This window comes from Microtus oregoni, unplaced genomic scaffold (genome assembly GCF_018167655.1).
Source record: "Microtus oregoni isolate MIOR12 unplaced genomic scaffold, Mior012 000000F_ref0000247, whole genome shotgun sequence".
NCBI classification, from domain to species: domain Eukaryota; kingdom Metazoa; phylum Chordata; class Mammalia; order Rodentia; family Cricetidae; genus Microtus; species Microtus oregoni.
Window position 1 is genome coordinate 86,536,738 of NW_024543059.1, and position 24,006 is coordinate 86,560,743.

Genomic DNA, 24,006 nt, shown 5'->3' on the forward strand with positions numbered 1-24,006 from the left:
GTAAGCCCCGCCCCCGCCCGAGCCCCCACCCCGCCTCCCGCTTTCCCGTCCCAGGACGCGTTGCGCGGCCCGGGCCGGAAGTCCTCGAGTTCCCGGGTGTGTGTCTGTGTCTGTGTCTCGGGGCGGTCCGCCGCCACGATCAAGCACTTAGAGGGTCCGCGTCTGAAGCGTCACCGCTGTCACTGCCGCCACCATACCGGATCACTTCTGTAGAGGGACGGAGGCCCGGCCCTTCACCGGGTGGAGAAGATGTTGCCCCTGTCCATCAAGGATGATGACTACAAACCACCCAAATTCAATCTGTTTGGCAAGATCTCAGGCTGGTTTAGGTGCGGGGTGCCGTGTCTGCTGGGAGGGGGCTACCCGGCTGGAGGAGATAAAGCCAGGAGCTGAGGATGGGTGTGAGGTCCAGGGTGGGAGCGTCACCCTCCTGCTGTGGTGGAAGGAGCATGTGGACTGGGTGGGTCTTGAAAGGGGGAGTCGACTTCAGGGTCCCGGCACCCCCTTGGCTCCTGCCTGCTTCTAATCACCTGTATCGTGCTCAGGGCCATCCTGTCGGACAAGACATCCCGGAACCTGTTTTTCTTCCTGTGCCTGAACCTCTCTTTCGCTTTTGTGGAACTACTCTACGGCATCTGGAGCAACTGGTAACCAAAGGGGAAGATGATTGGGGCGGAAAGAGAGGGTTAGGGAAACTAGCCACTATTTGCTTAGTGCCACGTAGCTCTGTACCGGTAGGTTCAGGTCTTACCTTGGCCGCTATCACTTCTGCTGAGTTGCTGTCTCATATCAACTAGTAAGGGATGCTTTTCTAAGATTAGGGCCCATAAGGTACATAAGGTACAGTCTCTTACTTGGTTTCCTGCAACTCCGTCAGACAGGACTGACAGGCCCCCGCCTTTTTTTTTTTTTTTTTTTTTTTTTTTAGATAAAATAAATCTCTTTTCTAACTTGCCTTAGCTTTGCCTCAGGAAAACTGGGAGGATCTTGTTAGCTAACCTCCCAGTGGGTGTGGCTTTTATTTTTTTGGATCTTACCCTTCAGATTCTGAGAGGGTAGATCTGAGCGACCCTGTTTAATTAATGATTATCTTTGAATGGCTTTTGAAGAGGTTTGTGAAGAGTCCTTTGGCAAAGCATATGCCATTCTCTTTTACGGTGAAGCTGTCTCATTATTTTTCCTCTTATCTTTACTTCAGCAGAAAATCCTATACAGTTTTCTGAAAGTGCCTCTGGATTTGACAGTTTTTGGTGTCACCTTTGGGTTTATTGTTTGTTTCTGTCTTCTGTTGTCATGATTTGGGTAGAGGAGCATCCAGTGTGACTGAGGAAGTAAAGTCTCTAGTATTTAAGTATTAGGTATGGGATAACTTCTGGGCCTGTCAGCACACTTCTCAAGGGTGCTAACTCCACCTCTAGACTTTATTCCCTTTTAAGAATCCGCCAAGAGAGGGGCTCTCCCGGAGGATCATAGTTTAGTTTTCAACGGCATGTCTGGAGGCTCACAAGTGCCTGTAACTGCAACTTCAAGGAACCTTACTCCTTCTGGACCCCGCAGGCACCCACACAGATGTGGCAGACACACACACAGACAAAATTTTTTTTTAAAAAAATGTTAAAGAATCTAATAAAGAATGAGAGGTATGAATCTCCCAGAATCTTCAAAGGCAGGTTATATGGGCTCTTTGATTATCCTGTGCCGTTTATGGTTTGTTTTTTTTTTTTTGTTACTTCTATTAAACTAACTTGATCTCTGCCTTTTAAAATACATTTTCAGAGAGAAAAAGATGGTAGTCTTTGGTCTCTCGCTCTGTTGAGTTTGAACAAAAGTTAATCCAATCACCAGGTGTTATGAAATCTCTGGTGCCTACCTTTGATCATTTGTTGGGATTTTGGTATGGCTTAGTGGTATAGTTCTTGCCTGCCATGTGCTAGGCCCAGGATTCAGGCCCAGTACGAACACACACACACACACACACACTCAGGAGGATGTCTGTGAGTTTGAGGCCACTTTTGGCTACATAGTTCCTGGACAGCCAGAACTAAGAGACCCTGCCTCAGAAAACAAAAAGCACAAACAAACAAAAAAACAACAAAAATCCCCCCCCATAAAACAAAACAAAACCTTACATAAGTAGCAGATTATAAAGATTATTGGTTTTGTTATTACTTGGGGCACAGAAGTCAAAGTGACACTATTTAATTTTTATGTATTTAAGAACCATTTTGATTCTCCTGAGAATTGTATGTATTTTGAAGCATATCCCATAACAAATATTTTTAATCTCATAAAGTTTATGCCCTTCAATAGGTCACATTTGCTGAAAGCACTATTGATTTAATGTGTATTTGAATATAATATTTTCATCATTACTATATATGATTTATAATGTATTTTACATTTTTCTCTTTCTGAATTGGGTCATAATTTTGGCATTGGTGCTGTTTATTTGATGACTACACTGTAGCTTGTATCATACGTTTTACTAGCTGTTCTATAGAACAACATACTATATTTCATTATGACCTTTCATTGGTTCTTAGAAGTTGGGAGGAAAATGTAGGACTAAATGCGCTCCATAGTTTTTGTTTACTTTGAGAATGCTTTTCTTTCTGCCATTATCTTTTCTATCTTTTTAATATTCCTGTTATAGATTTCTTTTTCCTCACATAATATAATCTGATTATGGTTTCCACTCCCTCTACTCTTCTCATTCCCCCCTACCTCCCCTCCTATCCAGATCCACTCTCTTTATGTCTCTCATTAGAAAACAAACAGGCTTCAAAGGGATACTAATGAAATAAAATAAAATACAAGATAAAACAAAACCTAACACTTTGGAATTGGACAAAACAAACAGAGACCACTCATTTATGCACTCGGGAATCGCATAAAAACACTAAACTGGAAGCCTTAATATATGTGCAGAGGATCTGTTGCAGACTTGTACAGGCCTTGTTAATTTTCATTCATTTATTGTTGATTAACTACATAATCTCAACAGAAGAATGTAGTTTTGCATCATCAAGGTTAATTTTTTTTTCCCAAGTTGCAGCAAAAAGCAAAGGCAATAATTGTTTAAACAGACAGTACCTTCTTCCCAGGGCGGTTGGCAGAGCTGCATCTCTCCCTTGCATCAGAATGCCCGGAGCTAAGAGAGAACAAGACAGAAAATGTACGTGGTCTTTTAAGACTTGTCTGGATGCTAACACATTATGCTTCCCTCATACTTTTATCACATGCTCATGCCTGGAAGCCATGTGGTTTAGTCCACGAAACCATGTGAATTGATACAAGTCAAGGCTCTATATCAGAGGAAGGGAGGGCGTATGTACTGGAGAAAGATTTACCTACTTAACATTGATGTGGGATTCCCCTCTGTATGCTATGAATATGTTTGATTACCATTGGTTAATAAAGACGCTGCTTTGGCCTATGATAGGGCAGAATATAGGTAGACAGGAAAACTAAACAGAATACAGGGAGAAAAAAGATGGAGTCAGGCAGATGCCATGTAGCTGCCGAAGGAGAAAGATGTCAGAACCTTACCAGTAAACCACAGCCTCGTGGTGAAACAGGGATTACTAGAAATGGGTTAATTTAAGATGTAAGAGCTAGCTAGGAATATGCCTAAGCCATTGGCCTAACAGTGTTGTAATTGATACAGTTTTTGTGTGATTATTTAGGTCTGGGAAGCTGGGAAATATAAAAGCAGTCTCTGTTTACATAGCTTAGGAAGTCCAGGTGCAGTGATTTTGTTTCTTCTTTCAAGGTTCCAGCAAGGGCTCCAGGACCTTTTGTCTGAGTTGTAGGTTGCTTCCCACCCCTTGTGTATCACTGTGTTTGACACTGTGTGTTTTCACGCTCTTCTGCTAGCATTTACTTCACCATCTGTTTAGAAACTTAATTTCAATTATGTCATACACTGAAACTGTTGAGAACAGTTTCACTTAGACCAGCGGTTCTCAACCTGTGGGTTACGACCCTTTTGGCAACCCTCTATTTTCAAAAATATTTGCTTTATGATTCATAACAGTAGTAAAATTACAGTTATTAAGTAGCAACAAAATCAGTTTATGGTTGGGGGTCACCACAGCATAAGGAGCTGTATTAAAGGTCACAGCGTTAGGAAGGTTGAGAAGCACTGCCTTAGACACTGACAAAACTCACAGAACAGTCTGTAAAAGGTTATGTTTCTGTTTTGATATTTGTTCTAGAAATGCTAACGGCTATATTGGGGGTGATTTGGTCTTGTTTTTATGTAATGTGTAGAGAAGATGTTTGCTAGTAATTCCTTGGTCAGAAGTGCTCACATTTATCATGTATTTTTTTTATTATATTAAAACTTAAAAATGTTTTAGTCTTTCATCAAGCTTTCTCCTTTTGTATGGCAACTCATCAGGTGTGGTGGAACCCTTTGCCTTCTCGTAGTTTTGTTTTTCTGCTTAAAAACTTCAAAAAGTATTCATTTTGATGAACATTAAGAATCATAGAATGGCATGGAGTTGTAAGTTATTTAACTATAGTTCATTAATTTACTAACTTTAGTCAGGTCATGAGCCTCATGATTTTCTTTGGCTTTTAAAATATGTTTGTGTGTTATTATTTATGTGTGCATACGTGAATGTGTCATTATACCTGTGAAGGTCAGAAGTTGAATTCAGTCGCATCATAGATTACTTTCTTCCCTATATTTTGAGAATAATTCATCCCCAACCTTGTTTTCTAATTTCTTAATAATAAATGTATACTTAGTTCTCTTATTCCACGTTATAAAAATCAGCTGGACAGGGGTTTGTGAATTATGATGATCCCTTGTCTTCAATTGTAAATTTATATTTAACAATCACTGTGAGTACGCTGTTAGCTCAGTTACCAGTAGACCTTTTCAGAAACTTTTATAATGGAAAATCTTATTGACACATGTACTAGTTATAAATAGTGTAAAGGACACATGTACTAGTTGTTAATAGTATAAAGGACACATGTACTAGTTGTCAGTAGTGTAAAGGACACATGTACTAGTTATAAATAGTATAAAGGACACATGTTCTAGTTGTCAGTAGTGTGAAGGACACATGTACTAGTTATAAATAGTGTAAAGGATACATGTACTAGTAATAAATAGTATAAAGGACACATGTTCTAGTTGTCAGTAGTGTGAAGGACACATGTACTAGTTATAAATAGTGTAAAGGACACATGTACTAGTTATAAATAGTATAAAGGACACATGTACTAGTTGTCAATAGTGTAAAGGACACATGTATTAATTGCCCATCTTTACAGCCCACAGCTTGTTTGACCCATTTTGTTGCCCATGTCACACTGCCTGATACACATGTGGAGCCCAGCAGGTACCCTGTGGGAACTGGCGCTGTCTTTCCACCTTGAACACATAGGTCTTCAGATTTGGTGTCAGGCACCTTGCCCTCTTGAATCATCTCATCAGCCCTTACTTTTATGTTGTAAAGAACTTTGTACCATACAGTCCAAATGATCACTCGTAGTGAGTTATGCTTGCTAGTACTGAAGATGAGTAGTGAAGTTCACGTTTTCCCACCAGTATTGTCCCAGTGAATGGGAACTAGAGGCTTTTCATGTGGATTTATCTCCTCATCTGTAGCTAAGTAACTTTCACATCATGATCCTAGGTTCAGGGAGACAGCTTCATATCGCTGCTCTAAGAGAACACAGTGCTCTTGCATTTCAGAAGAGGAAGTAGATTTTCAAGTTTGCTTACATTTTATTAAATGCTTAAACTGCCCCAGGAACATAATGCAGTGGTAGAGCTCCAGCATCATAAAAATAAAAATAAGTAAGTAAGTATTAATAAGAACTTGATTGCTGCTATCCACAGAACTTACTTTTGTGTTCCCCTTAAGGCAATGTTTCGTATCCATTGAATGTACAGAAAACAAATTTGTTGGGCGGGGGAGGGGGAAGCAGAGAGCTTGCTGGGGTTCCTGTAAAAGTACCTCAAATTAAGTGACTGGCATATCAGAAGTTTCTGGTCTCATAGTTGGGAGGTATACATCTGACTTCCAGGTGTCCACAGGGATTTGGGGGAGAATCTGCTTGGTGTTGCGCTCCTAACTTCTGGTGATTTACTGGTCGTCTTTAACACTTTCTTGACTTGTAGAACCATTTTCCTCATCCCTGCCTTGCCATCTCCTGGTCTCCTGTGTGTGTCTTCCTTCAAATTTCTGGGCCTTGTAAAGAAGGATACCTGTCAGGAGGACCTGTTTATGATGTCTGCCTAACCAGTTTTCTGCAGGGAATCTGTCTCTAAACAAAGTCACATTCTGAGGAGAGGTCCAGTTCATGGCAGTGTTTTATTAAATATACAGATAGAGAGATAGATGGGTAGATAGACGGGTAAATACATATGTGCATAAACACACGCATTCATGCTGTATGAGCAATGGGGTGCCTCACTGCTGTAGTGACAATCATGGAGTCCGGATTCATTTAATATACAGACAGAGAGATAAATGGGTGGATAGACAGGTAAATACGTATGTGCATAAACACACACATTCATACTGTATGAGCAATGGGGTGCCTCACTGCTGTAGTGACAATCATGGTGTCCTGATTCTCTTAATGAGATGTGTAGCTGAAACCAAGATGGCTGCCCAGAGGAAATAATTATAGCAGAAAAGGGGCCTAAGGCTAGCCCATTTCCATTAATCTCTGATTTGGAAAGGAAAGAGGGGAAAAGGATGAAGTTGAAGTGTTGGCCTGCCACTTCCTGTGGCTCTGGGGACTGAGGGTAAAGAGAATACAGGAGGTCATGTTGGGAGCTCTTCCTGGGATCCAGAACCTTGGAACTCAGGGGAGGAGGTGGATTGTAAAGAGTTAAAACTCGAGGTGAAAGTGAGGGGTAGTGGATGAGACCCTGTTCCCCAGGCAAGATAGCACCATTTTCACTAAGAAAGGTCAATTCAGCAGTGAGTTTGGGACTGGGACCGAGCTTTAGTGGCTCTGAGGAGCCGTACTGTGGCACCGCTGTGGAAGGAGCTCTTGTAGATGGAAACTATGGCAGCCACTTCCCTGACAAGGGGGCCAGAGTACCGGTGGGTGAGGTCTGCTCTAAGCTCTGTGTTGATGTATTGGTCAAAAAGAGGGTGTCAGATCCCTTAGAACTTGAGTTATGGATGGTTATGAACCACCTTGTGGGTGCTGGGAACTGAATCCAGGTCCTCTGAGAGAACAACAAATACTTTTATCTGCTGAGCCATCTCTCGAATTCCATGATTGTAATATGAATTGTAAGATGCGCTTGATGCTCTCTTGATAGATAATGAATTGAAAACATAGCTCATTTGGGGACAAATGTCCTCTGATTCCTTGCTCATGCATCGCATGTACTGAAATTGTAACAGTGCAGAGACTAGCACTGGCCCTGAACAAAAATGGCGTCCATGGCTTACATCCATGAAGCTTTGCTGAGTTCTAAATGAAGGCTATGGAGTATTGTTTTGCGGGTGTGGGGTGCAGCTCCATAGGAGAGCATTACTTAGTGTGTCTGAAGCACGGGTTTGGCTACAGGCACTAAAAGGGTTTTGGTCTTTTTAATTTATAAACATCAAAGTCTTCCCATTTATTTAGGCTTTTGTATTTTATTTTTTGTATTTTTTTGTATTTTGTATTTCTTCAGTATTTTGTAGTTTTCAGAGTATAAGTTTTGTAATTTGTTAAATTTATTTTTTTATGTTAATTTTTCTTTTGAGTACTATTGCAAATGGAAAAAAAATAATTTACTTTTGTTCTTTGTCATCATGTAGGAATGCAAAGTATTTTGATGCTTATTTTTATCCTGCAAGATTACTGAGTTAATTTATTAATTCAAACAGGGTTTTGGGAACTCTTTAAGATTTTCTATATATAACAGCATTTGTGAGTATATTCAATTCTACTTCTTCCCATATTTGAGGAACTTTATTTCATTTCCTACCATATTGCCCTGTTTAGACTCTCCAGTAAAATCAGTAGTAGAACAAGGAAAAGGGGCATAACTCTCATATTCCTGACCTTTGAGGGAAAACTGCCTTTCACTATTAATTAATTAGTCAGTTAATTTCACCATTTACTGATGACATCAGCTACATATTTTTGTGGCAACCATGCAGAAAGTTAAAAAAATTTCTTATATTTTCATTTTGTTGTGTATTTTTATCACCAGGGATGTTATATTTTATGTAATGTTTTTTATCTGTTGCTTTTTTTGTCCTTTATTGATATGATGATTGTTTTTATTATACCATCCTTGCATTCTTGGATTGAGTCACAGTTGGTTGGGTATATGTACTCTTGAAGTCTGGGTCTGCTTGCTGGTGTCTTGTTGAGTGCTTTTGGATTCATTTTCCCTGCTGCACACATTCTTTCTCATAATGGTTCATCTTGCCTTAGTCGTAAGGTAACACTGGTCATATCCTAGGGAAGTATTCTCTTATCTTCTAGTTTTTCCCAAGTGTTTGTGAAAGATTGGTAGTAATTATGTTTTAAATGCTTGAGAATTAGCTAGTGAAGACAGCATTGGTTGTATCATTCGTTAGAGCTTGTTGTTGCTGGAAGTTTCAAAACAAGCAAATCAATCTTTTCTTCCTGTATAGGCTTCTGATTATCAACTTCCAGATAGTTTTGTGAGATTGGTTGCCTCCTGGTACTTGGTTTTAGATAATTTGTTGACATATGGGTCATAATCTTTCCTTATTATTTCTTTCAGTTCTTTAAAGTCAAAAGTATCTTTCTTTATTCTTGATTTTTAGTAGTAAGAATTTTTGTTGCCATTGATTTTTTAGACAAAGACTCCCACTGTGCAGCCCGGCTGGCCTCAACTGCTCCCTCAGCTCCTGCGCTCTGGGATTACAGACTCATGCCTGGAGCTTAAGTCTTTTTCACGGATCAGTTGATGTAAAGGTTGCCAATTTCCTTGATCTTTTCAAAGAATCAACTTTCGGTTTTGATACCTTTTCTCTTAAAAAAAATCTCAGTTGTCCTTAGAGTAGAGGCAAGAGAACTTCTTTCTTGTGTTCTTTGGACATGATGCTACATTATGTTCTGACTTAAGCCATTTCCAGTGAGAAGAATCTACTACCCTTATCCTTTTCCCTTTCTCTTTGGTGTTCTGTATGAAGTCTGAGGGTCCTCTTTCTTTTTGGGGACTCACTGATTTATCCTGGATTATGATTGACTGGTCCCCCTCCCCAGTGGGTACTCACTAATTATGGTGGATTGTGATTGGCTGGTCCCCTTGCCACCAGTGGGTACTCACTTATTATCGTGGATTGTGATTGGCTGGTTCCCCTCCCCAGTGGGTACTCACTAATTATCGTGGATTGTGGTTACCTTTCTTTCAGAAATTTTGGATAATCCTCAAGTATTTAATTTGGCTTTTTCATGTAAAGTTTCTGTATAAGGACTGTAAAGGTGCTAAGAACTTAATCTGGTGGTTTTAGCTGCCAAACCATCTTTCCAGCCCCTACATCACATTTATTTTTAAAATTCTCTGACAGTTCTAACATCTGGGACATTTCTGATTCTGATTCTGTTGCTTGCTTTAGTTCTTGACAGGGAGTCTTCGGTGGTGCTCCTCATTTGTCCCTTCAAGTATTTACCCACCAGCTTTCCTTCCGAATGCTTGCTGTGGTAGGGCTTTGAAGCCAGTGTGGTCAATAGTTGGTCTAGGTTTGTTTTTGTTGGTTAATTTCACTAAATGACAGTTCAGGTTTTCTGGTGGTTTCTATTGCCCTGTGCTTAGTGTAAAATTTAGAGGGTTTTCATGATACTTGATTTTTTTCTCAGATTTCAGCAAGTGTACCTGCACCACAGCCAGATCCCTCTGTGATCTTGGTAGATTTCTTCTGCCATGTCACAGGCTTGGTGAAGACATGGTGGTGAGTTCTACTATGGCTTTAGACTTAGGCAGTCCTGGTACAATGAGTATCAGAGTTCGTTTTTTGTTCTTTCTCTTTTTATTTCTTTTTAGATAAAGAATGGAGGTTTGTTAAACTTGTGGTTCTGGAGACTGTGAAGTTCAATATGAAGGGTCTGGATTCTAGCTGTATCATAGTGCAGAGAGGGCATTGCTGGGCGAGACAAAGCTGGTGTCATAGGAAGGATGTTGTGTTCCTCCATCTCCTCCTACTTATCCCGTCTTCCCTCTACAACTGAGAGTCAAGAGCTGGGAGCAGGACAGTTGATAATAGCAGACTTGGCACTGCTGTTCTTGCAGGGGACCCAGGTTCAGTTAGCAGCATCTTATGTGGCACCTTACTCAGAGTTGTCTGTAACTCCAGATCTAGGGAGCTGATGCTCTCTTTTGGCCTTCAGGGGCCTCGGGCACACACGTGGGACACATACACACATGCAGGCCGTCACACACATGTGGGACACATACATACATGCAGGCCGTCACACACGTGGGACACATACACACATGCAGGCCTTCACACACGTGGGACACATGCATACATGCAGGCCGTCACACACGTGGGACACATACACACATGCAGGCCGTCACACACGTGGGACACATACATACATGCAGGCAATCACACACATGTGGGACACATGCATACATGCAGGCCGTCACACACGTGGGACACATGCATACATGCAGGCCGTCACACACGTGGGACACATGCATACATGCAGGCCGTCACACACGTGGGACACATGCATACATGCAGGCCGTCACACACGTGGGACACATGCATACATGCAGGCCGTCACACACACGTGGGACACATGCATACATGCAGGCCGTCACACACGTGGGACACATGCATACATGCAGGCCGTCACACACGTGGGACACATGCATACATGCAGGCCGTCACACACACGTGGGACACATGCATACATGCAGGCCGTCACACACGTGGGACACATGCATACATGCAGGCCGTCACACACGTGGGACACATGCATACATGCAGGCCGTCACACACACGTGGGACACATACATACATGCAGGCCGTCACACACATAAAATATAATAACGAGAGCAAACTTTTTTGCCTCTGGATAACAGCCTCGCCCCAGCAGCAGTGTTTTTTCTATCCTTCTTATCTTAATAGCGGCTGTCCTTGTGACCAGACAGTGAGCAGTTTCTATCCTGTTGCAGCACACGGCTGTGTTCTGCTGTTGCTGCTGCCGCCATTACCATTCTTGGCAGCGCTAGGCTTTTAGTTAACAGGATCTTCTGTGTCTTATTTTAATGTTGCCTTAGAGGGTAATTCCAGATTAATTAAAAAACCTTAGCTTTTAGAGCGAATACTTTACTGTTTGCTTCGTATTATAATGTTCTGTTCTATGTGTTCTTTTTCAGCCTGGGCTTGATCTCCGACTCTTTCCACATGTTTTTTGACAGCACTGCCATACTGGCCGGATTGGCAGCTTCTGTTATTTCCAAGTGGAGAGACAATGATGCTTTCTCTTATGGGTAAGACTTGAAAATACTTGTCTTGAGCTACCAGATACACAGAAAAATGTACACCTCTTATGCTATGAGTTTTTACAAGTTGAATTGACTTGTGTGGTTTGAGCTCTCGGAGCCCTTCTCAGGCCTCTTCTAGTCCTTATGCACCTCCCTCAGGGTTACCCTTAAACTTCCTGGATTACATGTGTCTACCTTAAAAGTATATAGAGAAAGGAAAAGGATGGGGAAGTGGTGTAATTATATTATAATCACAAAAATAAAAGAAATCATTTCTTAAAGTGTGTGATCAGAATCTATAATGTAACTTTATTCATTTACAGGAATCTTTTTGTTTGACAGATAAACCCTTAGTTTTACCAATAGAATTTAGGAGATACATTGTTTCATATAAGGATTTTCTCATAGCCTATTTTTGACAAAGAAAGCCATATGAAACTGATCATATTTCTTTTTTTATTGAAGAGATACCTTTCTGTTATTTATTTATACTTCATAGCATGGTCTTACTTGTCTTTTTAGCTTTGCTCTTATGTGGTCATTTCTGTCCCCCCTGGTTTGTACACTCAGCCACATACTATGGAAGGACCTTTGATAAACCAGATTAGAGTTTTCATTATTTGATTATTTGCTTTAAGTTTCCTGATGCTTCCTGTTCGTATAATTCTGTTCACATGTAAGCAGAGAGGAGGACTGATGTCCTTTCACCTCTCTTGTGCTGATTCCTTCCTCTATCCCTGCTTCATCCCTCAGTGCTTCCTCACACTCACCTCTCCCCACTCCTCCATTTGTCCCTCTCTTTTCCTTACACCCTCGTGTCCTCACGCTCACCTCTCCCCACTCCTCCATCTGTCTCTCTCTTTTCCTTACACCCTTGTGTCCTCACGCTCACCTCTCCCGATTCTTCCATCTGTCCCTCTCTTTTCCTTACACCCTTGTGTCCTCACGCTCACCTCTCCCGATTCTTCCATCTGTCTCTCTCTTTTCCTTACACCTTCATGTCCTCACGCTCACCTCTTCCCACTCTCTGCCTGTCTCTCTCTTTTCCTTACACCCTCATGTCCTCATGCTCACCTCTCCCACCTCTCTCCCTCCTTCCCCGCCCCCTCCCTCCCTCCCTCTCCACCTATTTCCTCCGCACCTTTTATTCTGTGCTCCTCCTTGCACCCTCCCCTTGCCTTGGCTAACTGACACATGAGACGTACTCAGGCAGTTCTACTTTCATAAATTACATGTTTTGATTCTAAGACTCACTCTCTTCGGGTAAATATAATCATCTGTGATCATTTGTCTAGTTTTCTTCATCATTTTAAACCTACAACCAGGCCCAGTAATATACTAAAGCAAATCTAGCAGTTTATCAGAATGCATAAAACATACTACCCAGCTAGAAATTAGGAACCAAAGATGCCTAAAATATTTCTTGCCTTTGTGTTGAAATACGGAGCGGCGGGCTGTGTCCCGCCACCCGGCTAGCTTTACCCGAAATAATTACACGGAAACTGTATTCTTTTAAACACTGCCTGACCCATTAGTTTCAGTTTCTTATTGGCTAGCTTTTACATATTGATCTAACCCATTTCTATTAATCTGTGTAGCCCACGAGCTGGCTTACCAGGAATGATCTTAACCTGCGTCTGTCTGGAGTGGGAGAATCATGGCGACTCCCTGACTCAGCTTCTTTCTCCCAGCATTCCGTTCTGTTTACTCCGACTACCTAAGGGTTGGCCTATCAAATGGGTCTAGGCAGTTTCTTTATTAATAAGAAATCACTCCCACATCATTTCCCCTTTTTCTGTTTAAACAAAAAAGAAAGGCTTCAACTTTAACATAGTAAAATTATATATAGAAAAACAGTTATCAAGCAAGAATTACAGTCACAATATTTATATCTATTTTATCTTTTATCATAACTAAGGAAAACTATAACTATCTATTCATTCTTCAATTCCATCAAAGACTCCAGAAGGATATAATACTACCTAAGTAAACAAGAAATAAGAAAACTCTTAGAAATGACAGAGACATCTCGCTGCCTGGACAGTCGCCCAAAGTTCTTTTGTATGGTTGGGGCATCCATCTTCAGCCTTCAGGCCCATAGTATCCAGCAGACATTTCCATGAAGCAGGAAATTTCAAAGACAGTTCAGTCACTATCTGCTGTGTCCTGCAGAATGTCTCGCAGACTCTTTCATGAGTCATGAACCCCAAAAGACCGTCTCACCTTTAGGCAAGTTCAGCAGTTCTCTCTCTGTGGGTTCTCTTTGTCCAGTTTATGTAACAGTCCAGGCAAGAACAGTTTCTTGCCCAAATGGCTATCAAACTCCATAAGGAGCCTCTTCAATGCCCATCTTCCTCTTGAAGTAGATTGGTGCTGCCAGGAGCAGATATGTCTCATTGTCATGAAAAGTCCTAAGTTATTAAAACATTAAATGCCATATTCTGCAGTCTTTGAAAGATATGAAGAATGTCTATCTAACTGAAATGTATCTCTATATATCTAGAAAATCTAACTAACATGACTACAAGCTTGACTATTATTGATGATTAACCATTAATCTATATTTCTTAATTATATATTACATTTTTAAATGAACTACAATCACAATACCTTAATCAAGATCAGAAATACATATACATATAACAAAATTGACTGTAAAATCCACACCAATGCAAATTACTCATACCTATATCATTTCCCCCTTTAAATGTAAAAGAACATTTACAAACAATATTTTGGGCTTTCTGTCAAGCATTAACTATGGGACTGGAAGAAGAGATTAAAAGAAAATGATCTTTTTTTTTAAAAAAAAATAATCCTACTGAATTAGTAGATAAATCCCTTTTAAGTGTAAATTATAGAAAACTGGCTGTATGTTATTTGAATTTAGTACACTTTGCTCCAAAACAGTTTTGGAGAAAACTTTGACAAATAATACATGAATTTAATTTACTTATATATATATTTGAAAATGGAGTATAAAATTCCTATTGTATCAGATCTACATGCTAGGATGAATTCAACATAGCTGACGAGAGGACCTGTAAAGACTTCCTTCAGCCCATCATGGTTGCATATGGAACTCCATAGTGAGTTCCAGGGCATGCTGAGAAGGTCTCTACATTATCAGAAAAGAAAAAGATGTTTTTATAACAAAAAATATGTTTAGAAGTTGACATAGAAAGACATTTTTTTTTCTTAAAGACGGACTTCTTATATAGTCTACTTGACTCAGAACTTAGAATCCTTCAGGCCCAGCTTCTGTGCTGGCATTGCTGGTGTGTGCCACTACAGGGTCTGAGGAGCAGATCTGATGCTTTGCGATGCTAGGGAAGGACTAGCTGGAGTGAGCATACTTTGAGTTAAAGTTGTTTCCATGGCTCCAGGCCAAACATGCCTTGGGGAAAAATGAGCTCTTTCCCCAGTGCTTCACCTAAGTAGGAAGCAGAAAACTTTGGAAACCCAGAGACAAGGGCTGGGCATTTAAAAGTGGCTTCATAGAATAGTGTGAAGATAGAGTTAATTCTAAAAATAAATAACTAAAAGTTTAGGCTGAATATATTAGTTTAGAAAAAGATAAACATGAATCCCAAGTTGTTTTTGACGTAATGCAGGGACACTTTAACTTTACCTGAGGCCAGAGCTCCATTTCCTGAATGGAGCCAGAAGGTACGGAGCAGAGCAATTCTCAGAAAGGAGGATAGCTACAGTAAAAACTTGATTTCCTAGACATTTTCTCTTTCTTTAGACCCTTCCTTCTTTGTCTACTTGCCTGGTCTTGTCCTCTCTAGAGCGGCAACTTAAGATTTACATTTCTGTGGCTTTCTATGTCCACTATCAGAAGGTCTTTTGCCTCCTGGAAGTTTATGCGTTTTGTGGTATTCACTGTTAAATATATTTCATGGTAAATTAATTTGCTCATCCATTTTGCAGTAGTATATAAAATTTATTCAATAAATGTGAAGACTTGTTGGCACTTAAAAGTCATGCAGTGCGGTTTACAGTCTGAAGCATGCACATTCATTTGGACGTTAAGAAGTATAATTCACTGTACCTTGCTCTTCCTTAGGTATGTGAGAGCAGAAGTGCTGGCTGGCTTTGTCAATGGACTGTTTTTGATCTTCACTGCTTTCTTTATTTTCTCAGAAGGAGTTGAGGTATAGTAGATAATCATTAGAGTCAGGAAATGACTTTTTTTTTCAATGAAAATGTTTTTAAAGATGTAATCATCATAGAGATCTTTTCAACTATCATTTATTGAGGTTTGTCTTGGATTAGAGAAAATACTATGTGTGTACAGGAGGACTTATGAAATAAGTTACACATATATGAAAAATTACATATATATATATGAAATATCCTGCTGGAGACAACGAAATGGCAGTGCTCTGTAAACAGAGGTGCTACCACTGAGAAGTAGAGGTGCATTCTGGGTAGTTGGTCCTTTAGAAATTGTCTTAAAAACATCTAGAACCTGAGATTTTTGCTAGTGAATATTTAATATTTGGTGTACATTTTCTAAGAGCGGAAGGAAACTGAAGATTGGTAAACTTGCAGAGAGTAGGGGACCAGGTTTTGAACCACATCTAGTTAGAGACAGTAACTGTTACTTTTTCTATGATGGATGAATATGAGTTTCAGCTCTCTCAGCTTTAGGCAGCTAGTGTTGAACTCTTTTACTTCTGAAAATACCTAAAAATTTTAATATTGCATTATATTGCCAGCAGTTTAAATCAGGAATTTTATCAATGCTGTCTCTTTGTATTGTGTGTTTTCTAGAGAGCGTTGGCTCCTCCAGATGTACACCACGAGAGACTGCTACTTGTGTCAATTCTTGGCTTTGTGGTAAACCTCGTAGGAATATTTGTTTTCAATCACGGAGGCCATGGACACTCTCATAGCTCTGGTATGATGGTTAGAACTCTTTGATTCTTCATGTCTTTAACAGTTATTAAGTGTGTGTGTGTGTGTGTGTGTGTGTGTGTGTGTGTGTACGGCGCATATGGAGGTCAGAGGACAACTTGGGAGAGTTGGTTCCTTTGTCCATTGAGTTCTGGGACTTGAGTTCAGGTCTTCAGATTTGAGGGCAGATATCCTTGCAAGTCCCTAATTTTTTCTTCTTCTTTTTAATTTTGGCGTGTTTCTGTCGTTAAATACTTTAGAAAATTAATAATTTTAAAGTTATAAAATATGTCTAGATACTCAGAACTGTCTTCCTGAACCATGCCTTGTCCGCAGCTCTCTGTCCCAGTGCCTGTCTGAGCTGCTGTGCATATTATCGTATTGCTGTGGATCTCTCCAGACTTCTGTTGCTCATCTGCTTCATGTAATATTTAATTCATATTAAAAAATCAGCTACCAGAAAACAACAAATTTAGTTACTAAAACAAGTTGTGTGTACTCTTATAATGTACTGTATAATGCATTTTAAAGATCCTTCCAGTGATAGGTGTTTATCTGCTACCTTGCATTTTTTTAAATTAATTTATGAAATCACTGTATTGTAACTCACAGAAAGCTCCATGGTATGAAGCCAGGCCTGGTGGTGTATGCTTGCTACAATCCCAGCACTTGGGAGACAGAGACAGGAGGATTAATGCTAGTGTCGGGCTTACCTGTTCTACATAGTGAATTCCAGGCAATCTAGGGTACATGGTGAAACCCTGTCTCATCCACAAGCAAAATAAAAGCCCCCCCCCAATGCATTTATACCCTAAAATGAAGACACAACAACAAACAGAGGGAACAAGAAAACATATGAAGCTGTTGTACTACACAGTTCAGATCTAGAGTATTTCCATCAGTGTAGCTAGCATCTTTAGTTCAGTGTGTTAGTGTATAAGGAGAATTCATAAAACAGCATTTTTAGTGAATGTGCTTTTTAAAGTTGCCTTCTGCAATGACTACTATTCATATTCATTTCCAGAAATGTATTTTCTCCTCAGCCCACATCAACCTGTAATATTACAGGTTAAAGCGGTTTTGCTCATATTTAATAAAGTTGGCTTCTAATTTTTTCTTATCTCTGGTTTGTAGTGAAGTTGAACATTCTGGTGGTGTGTTCTAGACAATAACTACTTCTCTGTTTTTCCCCACGTGTTTATAAGTTACAGAATTACTTCAGAATTACTTAAAATATTCCACTTTTCTTTGTTTTATGTGTTGTAAATATCTTTTCCCAGTTACTGCATGTATTTAAGTTTTCATATAAAGACTCATTTGTATGTAGTCTGTGATGCTTAGCCTTAATTGTCCCTGGCACACCTGTAGGCTCCTGGAAAGAAAGTCTCAATGAAGCGCTGTGTCCATTAGCTTGGCCTGTGGGGATGCCTGATGGGGGACTGTATCAGTGTAGTTAGCTGATGTGGCGGCTCCATTCCCTAGGCTGGGTCCTGAGATGGAGCTTAGCAGCAGGCAAGGGAGCTTGCCTGTGGATGCAGTAGCTGTTTGAAGTTCCGCCTTGACCGAAACCTGGAAGTGCAAACTGGAATAAACTCTTTTCTCTCCGTAACTGCTTTTGCTCTTTTCAGGGTGTTTTGTCGCAACAGCGGAAATGAAAGGACAGCATAGTCTGGTTTCTGTCTTATATTTGTTTCATGTGTATTTTCTTCTCTGTTTCAAGGATTTCCTATTGCAGGGCATGAACATCAAATCATCTGTACTAATGCTTTCATTTTGGTTTGATGGTTTCTTGTTACCCAGTTTGTTTCTCCATCTATTTATACTGTATTCTATGTAATGTGTGAGTTTGAGAGATTTCTCCCTTAGGAAGAATAAGCATTTTTCCTATGAAAACTTTTAGTGATTGTCCCGGGGAAAGCGTCTAGTTCAGATGCTTGGTAAGTTAATTCAGTCATACCCAGACCTCTGTGCCAGTGTTCTCCTGTTCTCTTCTTCCTTTATTTTATGCCTGTAACCCATCAATATAGTTTTGTACTAACTGGTTTGTGCTCTATCTTTTCAGAGTTGGGAACACAAACTCTGTGCCTTTGTAGTTATGAACTACTCTTTAATGTCTTTTGATTTACCCTGAAAACCCTATAATACTTTGAGGGGACAGGCTTTTGTTCACCCAGATTGTCTCAATTTTGCTTTTATTTTAAAGGGAGTTCTGCAGATTATAGAATTTTTTAATTTCTCGAGACAGGGTTTCTCTGTGTAACTGCACTAATTGTCCTGGAACTTACTTTGTAGACCAGGCTGGCCTTGAACTCACAGATATCCGCCTGCCTCTACTTCCCGAGAGCTGGGATTAAAAGCTTGCATCACCACTGCCTGGTGATTGTAGAATTCTTTAGTTCTGCTCCCACCACTACCATTTCAATATCCATCCACTGCCTTTTGACTTCTACAGTTTCTTTCATTTGTTTCACTTTTAAATTATGTATTTATTGTGAGTGTGAGTGTGTGTGTGTGTGAGTGTGTGTGTGTGTGTGTGTGTGTGTGTGTGTGTGTGGGGCAAGGAAAGGTGACCTTCAAGATTTCCTCCTTAGCTTGCCTTTTACCGGCTGCGATATCTCTGATACGACTGAGTTTATTCTACTTGGACTTTGATGGATTTCTTGACCATATGGTCATCAAGCGGGTAATTTTCAGCCATTGGTTCCTATTTTCCTCTCTCCTCCTCTTGTTTTCTAGAGACTCTGCCTCATTTTTCTTCATTACCTTTTTTCCCCTACTTTTGAGAGTGTGATCTCTGTTTACCTTTTTGTACATCGGCTGCAGCTGCAACTCAGAACTCCTGTTGAGTTCTTCCAATGGCCTCTTCAGTTTGCTATTATGCTTTAATTCCAGAATCTCTGATATTTAAAATTTCCCCCTTCTCTTTGCTCCCCCATATACACACATTTTTTGTTGTTTTGAGACAAAGCCTTCCTGTAGCCTATGCTAGCCTCTTAATCGCCACTCTCCTTCCTCTGTCTCCTGAGTGCTCAATTGCAGTCATGAGCCCACAACTTGGTTTTATAATTTTTATGCTGTTATTGTTGGTGACTTACTGATCTGGGGTTTCTTTTTACTCATTGAATATGTTTATAATAGCTGGTTAAAATCTGCCTACCAAGTCCATCTCTGGGCCTCTTTGGAAGGATCTTCAGTTAGCTGCATAAATAAATAGTGTGAGGCATAAATTCCTATACATTTGCTAGGCTTCTTCCTTGATGAGGGCTGGACACTTTAGATTACCTGGTATCAAATTGTGTCATCCCCTTAAAGTTTGTTGTTTCTGGAGTTTTGTTCCTGTGTTACTTTTCTTTTGAATCTTTGCTGGACTGGTTGACAAATCATGTGTTTCTTGTAGGAGGTGGCCATTGAGTTGTCTGATAGTTTTTATTTTAAGCTCTTCCTTTTGTTTTTCTCCTGTCTGACAAATGTTCACACTTAGACTGGTATGGGTTAGTAGTCACCCAGAGTGTAATCAATTTTCTCAAATGACTTGCTTGTAACTCTCTCTCTTTTGGCAAAGGGATCTTTGTGAGAAAGTATATCTTACAACTCTGCTTACTTCATAGTTACCAGAGAGCCCTAACTTTTCTCTCCTGCTTGCTTAGGGTGTCAAGGACAATGAAGGATGCATGGCAAGTCCTTCTTTTTGAGGTCTGTTTTAGGTATGTACGTAGCCTGTGCACACATAGCCTGTGCACACATAGCCTGTGCACACATAGCCTGTGCACACCCTTTTAGATTCCCAGGAGTATGTTGCTGCTTTTCAGAGTTCCTTGTGGGATCTGCCTCTCTGAGGTTTCCTGCAGTTCTTAGAAGTCTAGTGTCAGCAGCTACTTACGGCTGGGAATTTCCCACTGTTGTCTTAGTGCCTGAATCCCAGCTGAATTCTCAGCCTAGGAGCCTCGCTGGGGGACTAGAGACTGCCAGTGAATTGCACTGGTGGAAAAAATACTGGATAACCAGTTGGTGCTTTAACAACTCACCCAAAGCAACCTCACTTCCCTGTTATCTACAGGGTGGTGCCTTTGGGTAATTTTGCTCCTGGGCTGGGAACGCGAGACTGTGTTCCTTAACAAGGCCTGGTAGCTGCTGTAGATGATGACAATCAATCTATTCTGTGGTTCTCACTGATTGCCAGAGCTCTGACATGGTGCTTTATTACTTGTTTCTTCTGTACTTTTGTGACTTAGGGGAGGGGAAATTGGCTGAGATTCTCTTGCAGCCTTCTAGAAGGTGATCTGGCATGCAGATCTTCTGGAGATCCTGCAGGATTTGCATTTTCAGGCCTTCAGAGTTTATTCCTGTGCTCCCTGGTAGAACTCAGGGTTGCTAATAAGTATGTTGGCAGCACTTTTTAGAAGCAACTGTTTTCTGCATTGACTCTGGAACCAGAATTCTTCAAACTAGTATTATTGTAATCAGTTGTGTATTTTTGCATATCTTCTGTTCAAATATTGTTTGTTTTCTAGGCCATGGACACAGTCATTCCCTCTTTAATGGTGCTCTAGATCATACCCATGGCCACGAAGATCATTGCCATAGTCATGAAGCCAAACATGGAGCTGCACACAGCCATGATCATGCTCATGGTCACGGGCATTTCCATTCTCACGGTGAGTGGGGCCAGAGGGCCTGCAGGGGGCTTGCCTTCCAAACAGACAGGATGTGTGAGGGGGCTGTTGAAAGGACGCTTAGCCTCTATGAGTCTGTTTAAATGGTTCCCAATGTCAGTTACTTTTTATTGTACTGTAACCTGAAAGTAAGGCAATGGGCTTAATTTTTTTCTTTCTCCCCCAGTGAATGTAATAATAAAACACTAGGCTTTTGATTGTGTGAATGAGAAACAGTTGAAGTTTAGCAAATGAAAACTTTGATTGTTTTAAGTCTGACAAGGCCATTAGTAAATAATGTTATGAAAATACTAGAGATTTTTCAGTTTTTATTATAACTTTTTATGCTAACTGCCTAATATTTTGTGTTCATTCAGAAATCTTTATGTAATAGTAGTAGATACTAAGTTATAGCCTATTTATCAACATTTTATTTCAGATCATTTTTGAGTTGTGAGTATAAATTAATAGGAACTGTTTAGGTAACACAATCTGCTTATGTCTTAATTAAATTGTGCCCTTAGATGTTTACTGGTACTGGCCATATGGATGGAATACTAAAGCTTTATAGATGAAAAAAATGAAAAGAGCCCTGCAGATTCAGCATTCTAACATCCTAACATCCCAGTTTTGAGTCTTCCCGTTTCCAAAATACTGCATTGAAATGTGGCTGGTGAACCAAGTGCTGTGCACATTGAGGGCTCACGCCTGACCCCGGACCAGTTCACCCTTGTGGAGCTGTGACCTCAGTCTGAGCTGTGGACCTCACCACCACGCGCTTCCTCCTACCTCTTTATTATTTCTCCATTGTTTAGATTAGAGCACAGCATAAAATCTGCCCTTCTGACAATTTCAAGTGTACAGTACAGTGCTGGCTATAATTGCTCCAGTATTTACAGCTCTCTGGGCCTCATGCATGAACAGGATAACTTAACCTTTCACCCTTCGACAATTACTTCTCCATCCCTACAACCTGCAGCACCTGGAAACAGCCGAGCTCCTCTCTGTTTCTATGAATTCGACTCCTTCAGCTTCCTCATATAAATGGTAGCTATATTAATCGTTAGCTGCCACATTCATCCACGATGTCCTCAATTGCAGCTTTCTCTTTTAGAAGGAGGACGGATGCCCCATTCCTTCCTTCAGGAACTTTCGGGTTGTCCCCTGTCTTGAGTGTGGAATGTCGCAGTGCAATGAAGGGAAGCACACCTAGGTTTTGGGGGGTCTGGGCTTCAGCTCCTTTGGTTGTGTGCCCAGAACTGGTAAACTGGTAGTGGTTGTAACCACATACTACTTTTTGTGGTGGTTGCACCAGTTTACATTCCTACTAATAGTGTATAAGGGTTGTCTTTTCCCCATATGCTCATGTAGCTGCAGGTATTCCTTGTCCCACTGGTTCCCCTGGACAGGGTTTTCTCCACCCGCCTATTCCCAAAGCCTCTTATAAAATAACCACTCTGAGGCTTAATATTAATTACACACTCTTTGGCCTTTTAGCTCAGGCTTCTTATTAACTAACTCTTACATCTTAAATTATCCTATTTTAGTTATTTTATGCTTTACCACAAGGCTGGTGGTTTGTTACCTTACATCTTACTTCTTGGATGGCTATGTGGTGACTGCCTGACTCTGCCTTCTTTCTCCCTGTATTCAGCTTAGTTTTCCTGCCTAGCTATATTCTGTTTTGCCTTAGGCCAAAGCAACTTCTTTATTAATCAATGGCAATAAAAAAATATTCACAGCATACAGAGGGGAATCCCATATCATCTCCTCTTTCCCGACTAAAGAAAAAGGAAGGTTTTAACTTTAACATAGTAAAATTACATATAACAAAACAGATATCAAGCAAGAATCACAGTTACAATCTTTAGTCTATTTGTATCTGGCAAAGTAAAAGAAAATATTCCATCTATTTTATCTTTGTGAGTCTAAAATTTTATATCTAATTTATTTTTATCATAACTAAGGGAAACTATAACATTAACTATATGTCTTCAACTCCATCAAAGATCCAACAAGGATATAATATTACCTAAGTAAACAATAAGTGCATTTAAGCAACCTCCAAAGTTCTAGAAATTACAGAGACATCTTGCTGCCTGGACAGTAACCTAAAGTTCTTTTGTTTTGTTTGGGCATCCATTTTCACCCTACAGGCCCATAGTATCTAGCAGACTTTTCCATAAAGTAGCGAATTTGAAAGACTGTTTCACCTCTATTGGCAGTTTGTCAGTTACTTTCTTGTGTGTCCTGCACAATGTCTGGCAGACTCTTTCATGGAGAAGGAACCCTGAAGGACTATCTCACCTTCTTTTGGCAAGTTCAGCAGTCATTTTTTTGTGGGTCCTGCATGTTCAGTTTATACAGCATACCATCAAGCAGTCTAGGCAAGAGCAGTTTCTTGCCCAAAATAGCTAGCAAACTCCTTAAAGAGCCTCTTCAGTGCCCATCATCCTCATGAAGTAATTGGTGCTACATGTTTCACTGTCTAGGAAAGTCTAAGTTCTTAAAACCTTTTAAATGCTATATCCGTAGGTCTTTGAAGTGTTGAAGATTATCTATCGAACTGAAATATATCTCTATATCTAGAAAAACCTAACATGACCACAAGTTTGATCATTATAAATGACTATTAATCTATAATTTTTAATTATACATTACATTTTTAAATGAGCTATATAAACACAATACCTTAAACAAGAGTTGGAATACATGTATACGGTGTAACAAAATCTACTTTAAATTTGTATCAGTAGACCAGGCTGGCCTTGAACTCACAGAGCTCTGTTTGCCTCTGCCTCCTGAGTGCTGGGATTAAAGGCATGAGCCAGCACTGGCCAAAATGACTTTTCTAGAGATATTTCATACATGTAGAAACTTGGTGATTTGCTCAGGAGCTCAGTTTTTATAATGGCTATGCTTTTGACTGTGAGTAGGGTTTCCGTGGCAGCTGCATCTTTTGGGAGAGTACCGTGGGACCATGGGCAGACTGTGTCACCTGTAGCT

General features: G+C 40.3%; 1 protein-coding gene across 1 annotated transcript in view; it reads left to right on the forward strand.

Moving 5' to 3' along the window:
• Positions 1-76: 76 nt before the first annotated feature.
• Slc30a7 (solute carrier family 30 member 7) overlaps positions 77-24,006 on the forward strand; it is a 72,544-nt gene continuing 48,614 nt past the window's right edge. The window contains exons 1-6 of the mRNA XM_041649844.1: positions 77-329; positions 546-647; positions 11,339-11,452; positions 15,516-15,603; positions 16,226-16,352; positions 20,860-21,003. Of these exons, the coding sequence (XP_041505778.1) occupies positions 250-329; positions 546-647; positions 11,339-11,452; positions 15,516-15,603; positions 16,226-16,352; positions 20,860-21,003 (655 nt within the window). The 5' untranslated portion in view covers positions 77-249. The remainder of the gene's footprint in view (positions 330-545; positions 648-11,338; positions 11,453-15,515; positions 15,604-16,225; positions 16,353-20,859; positions 21,004-24,006) is intronic.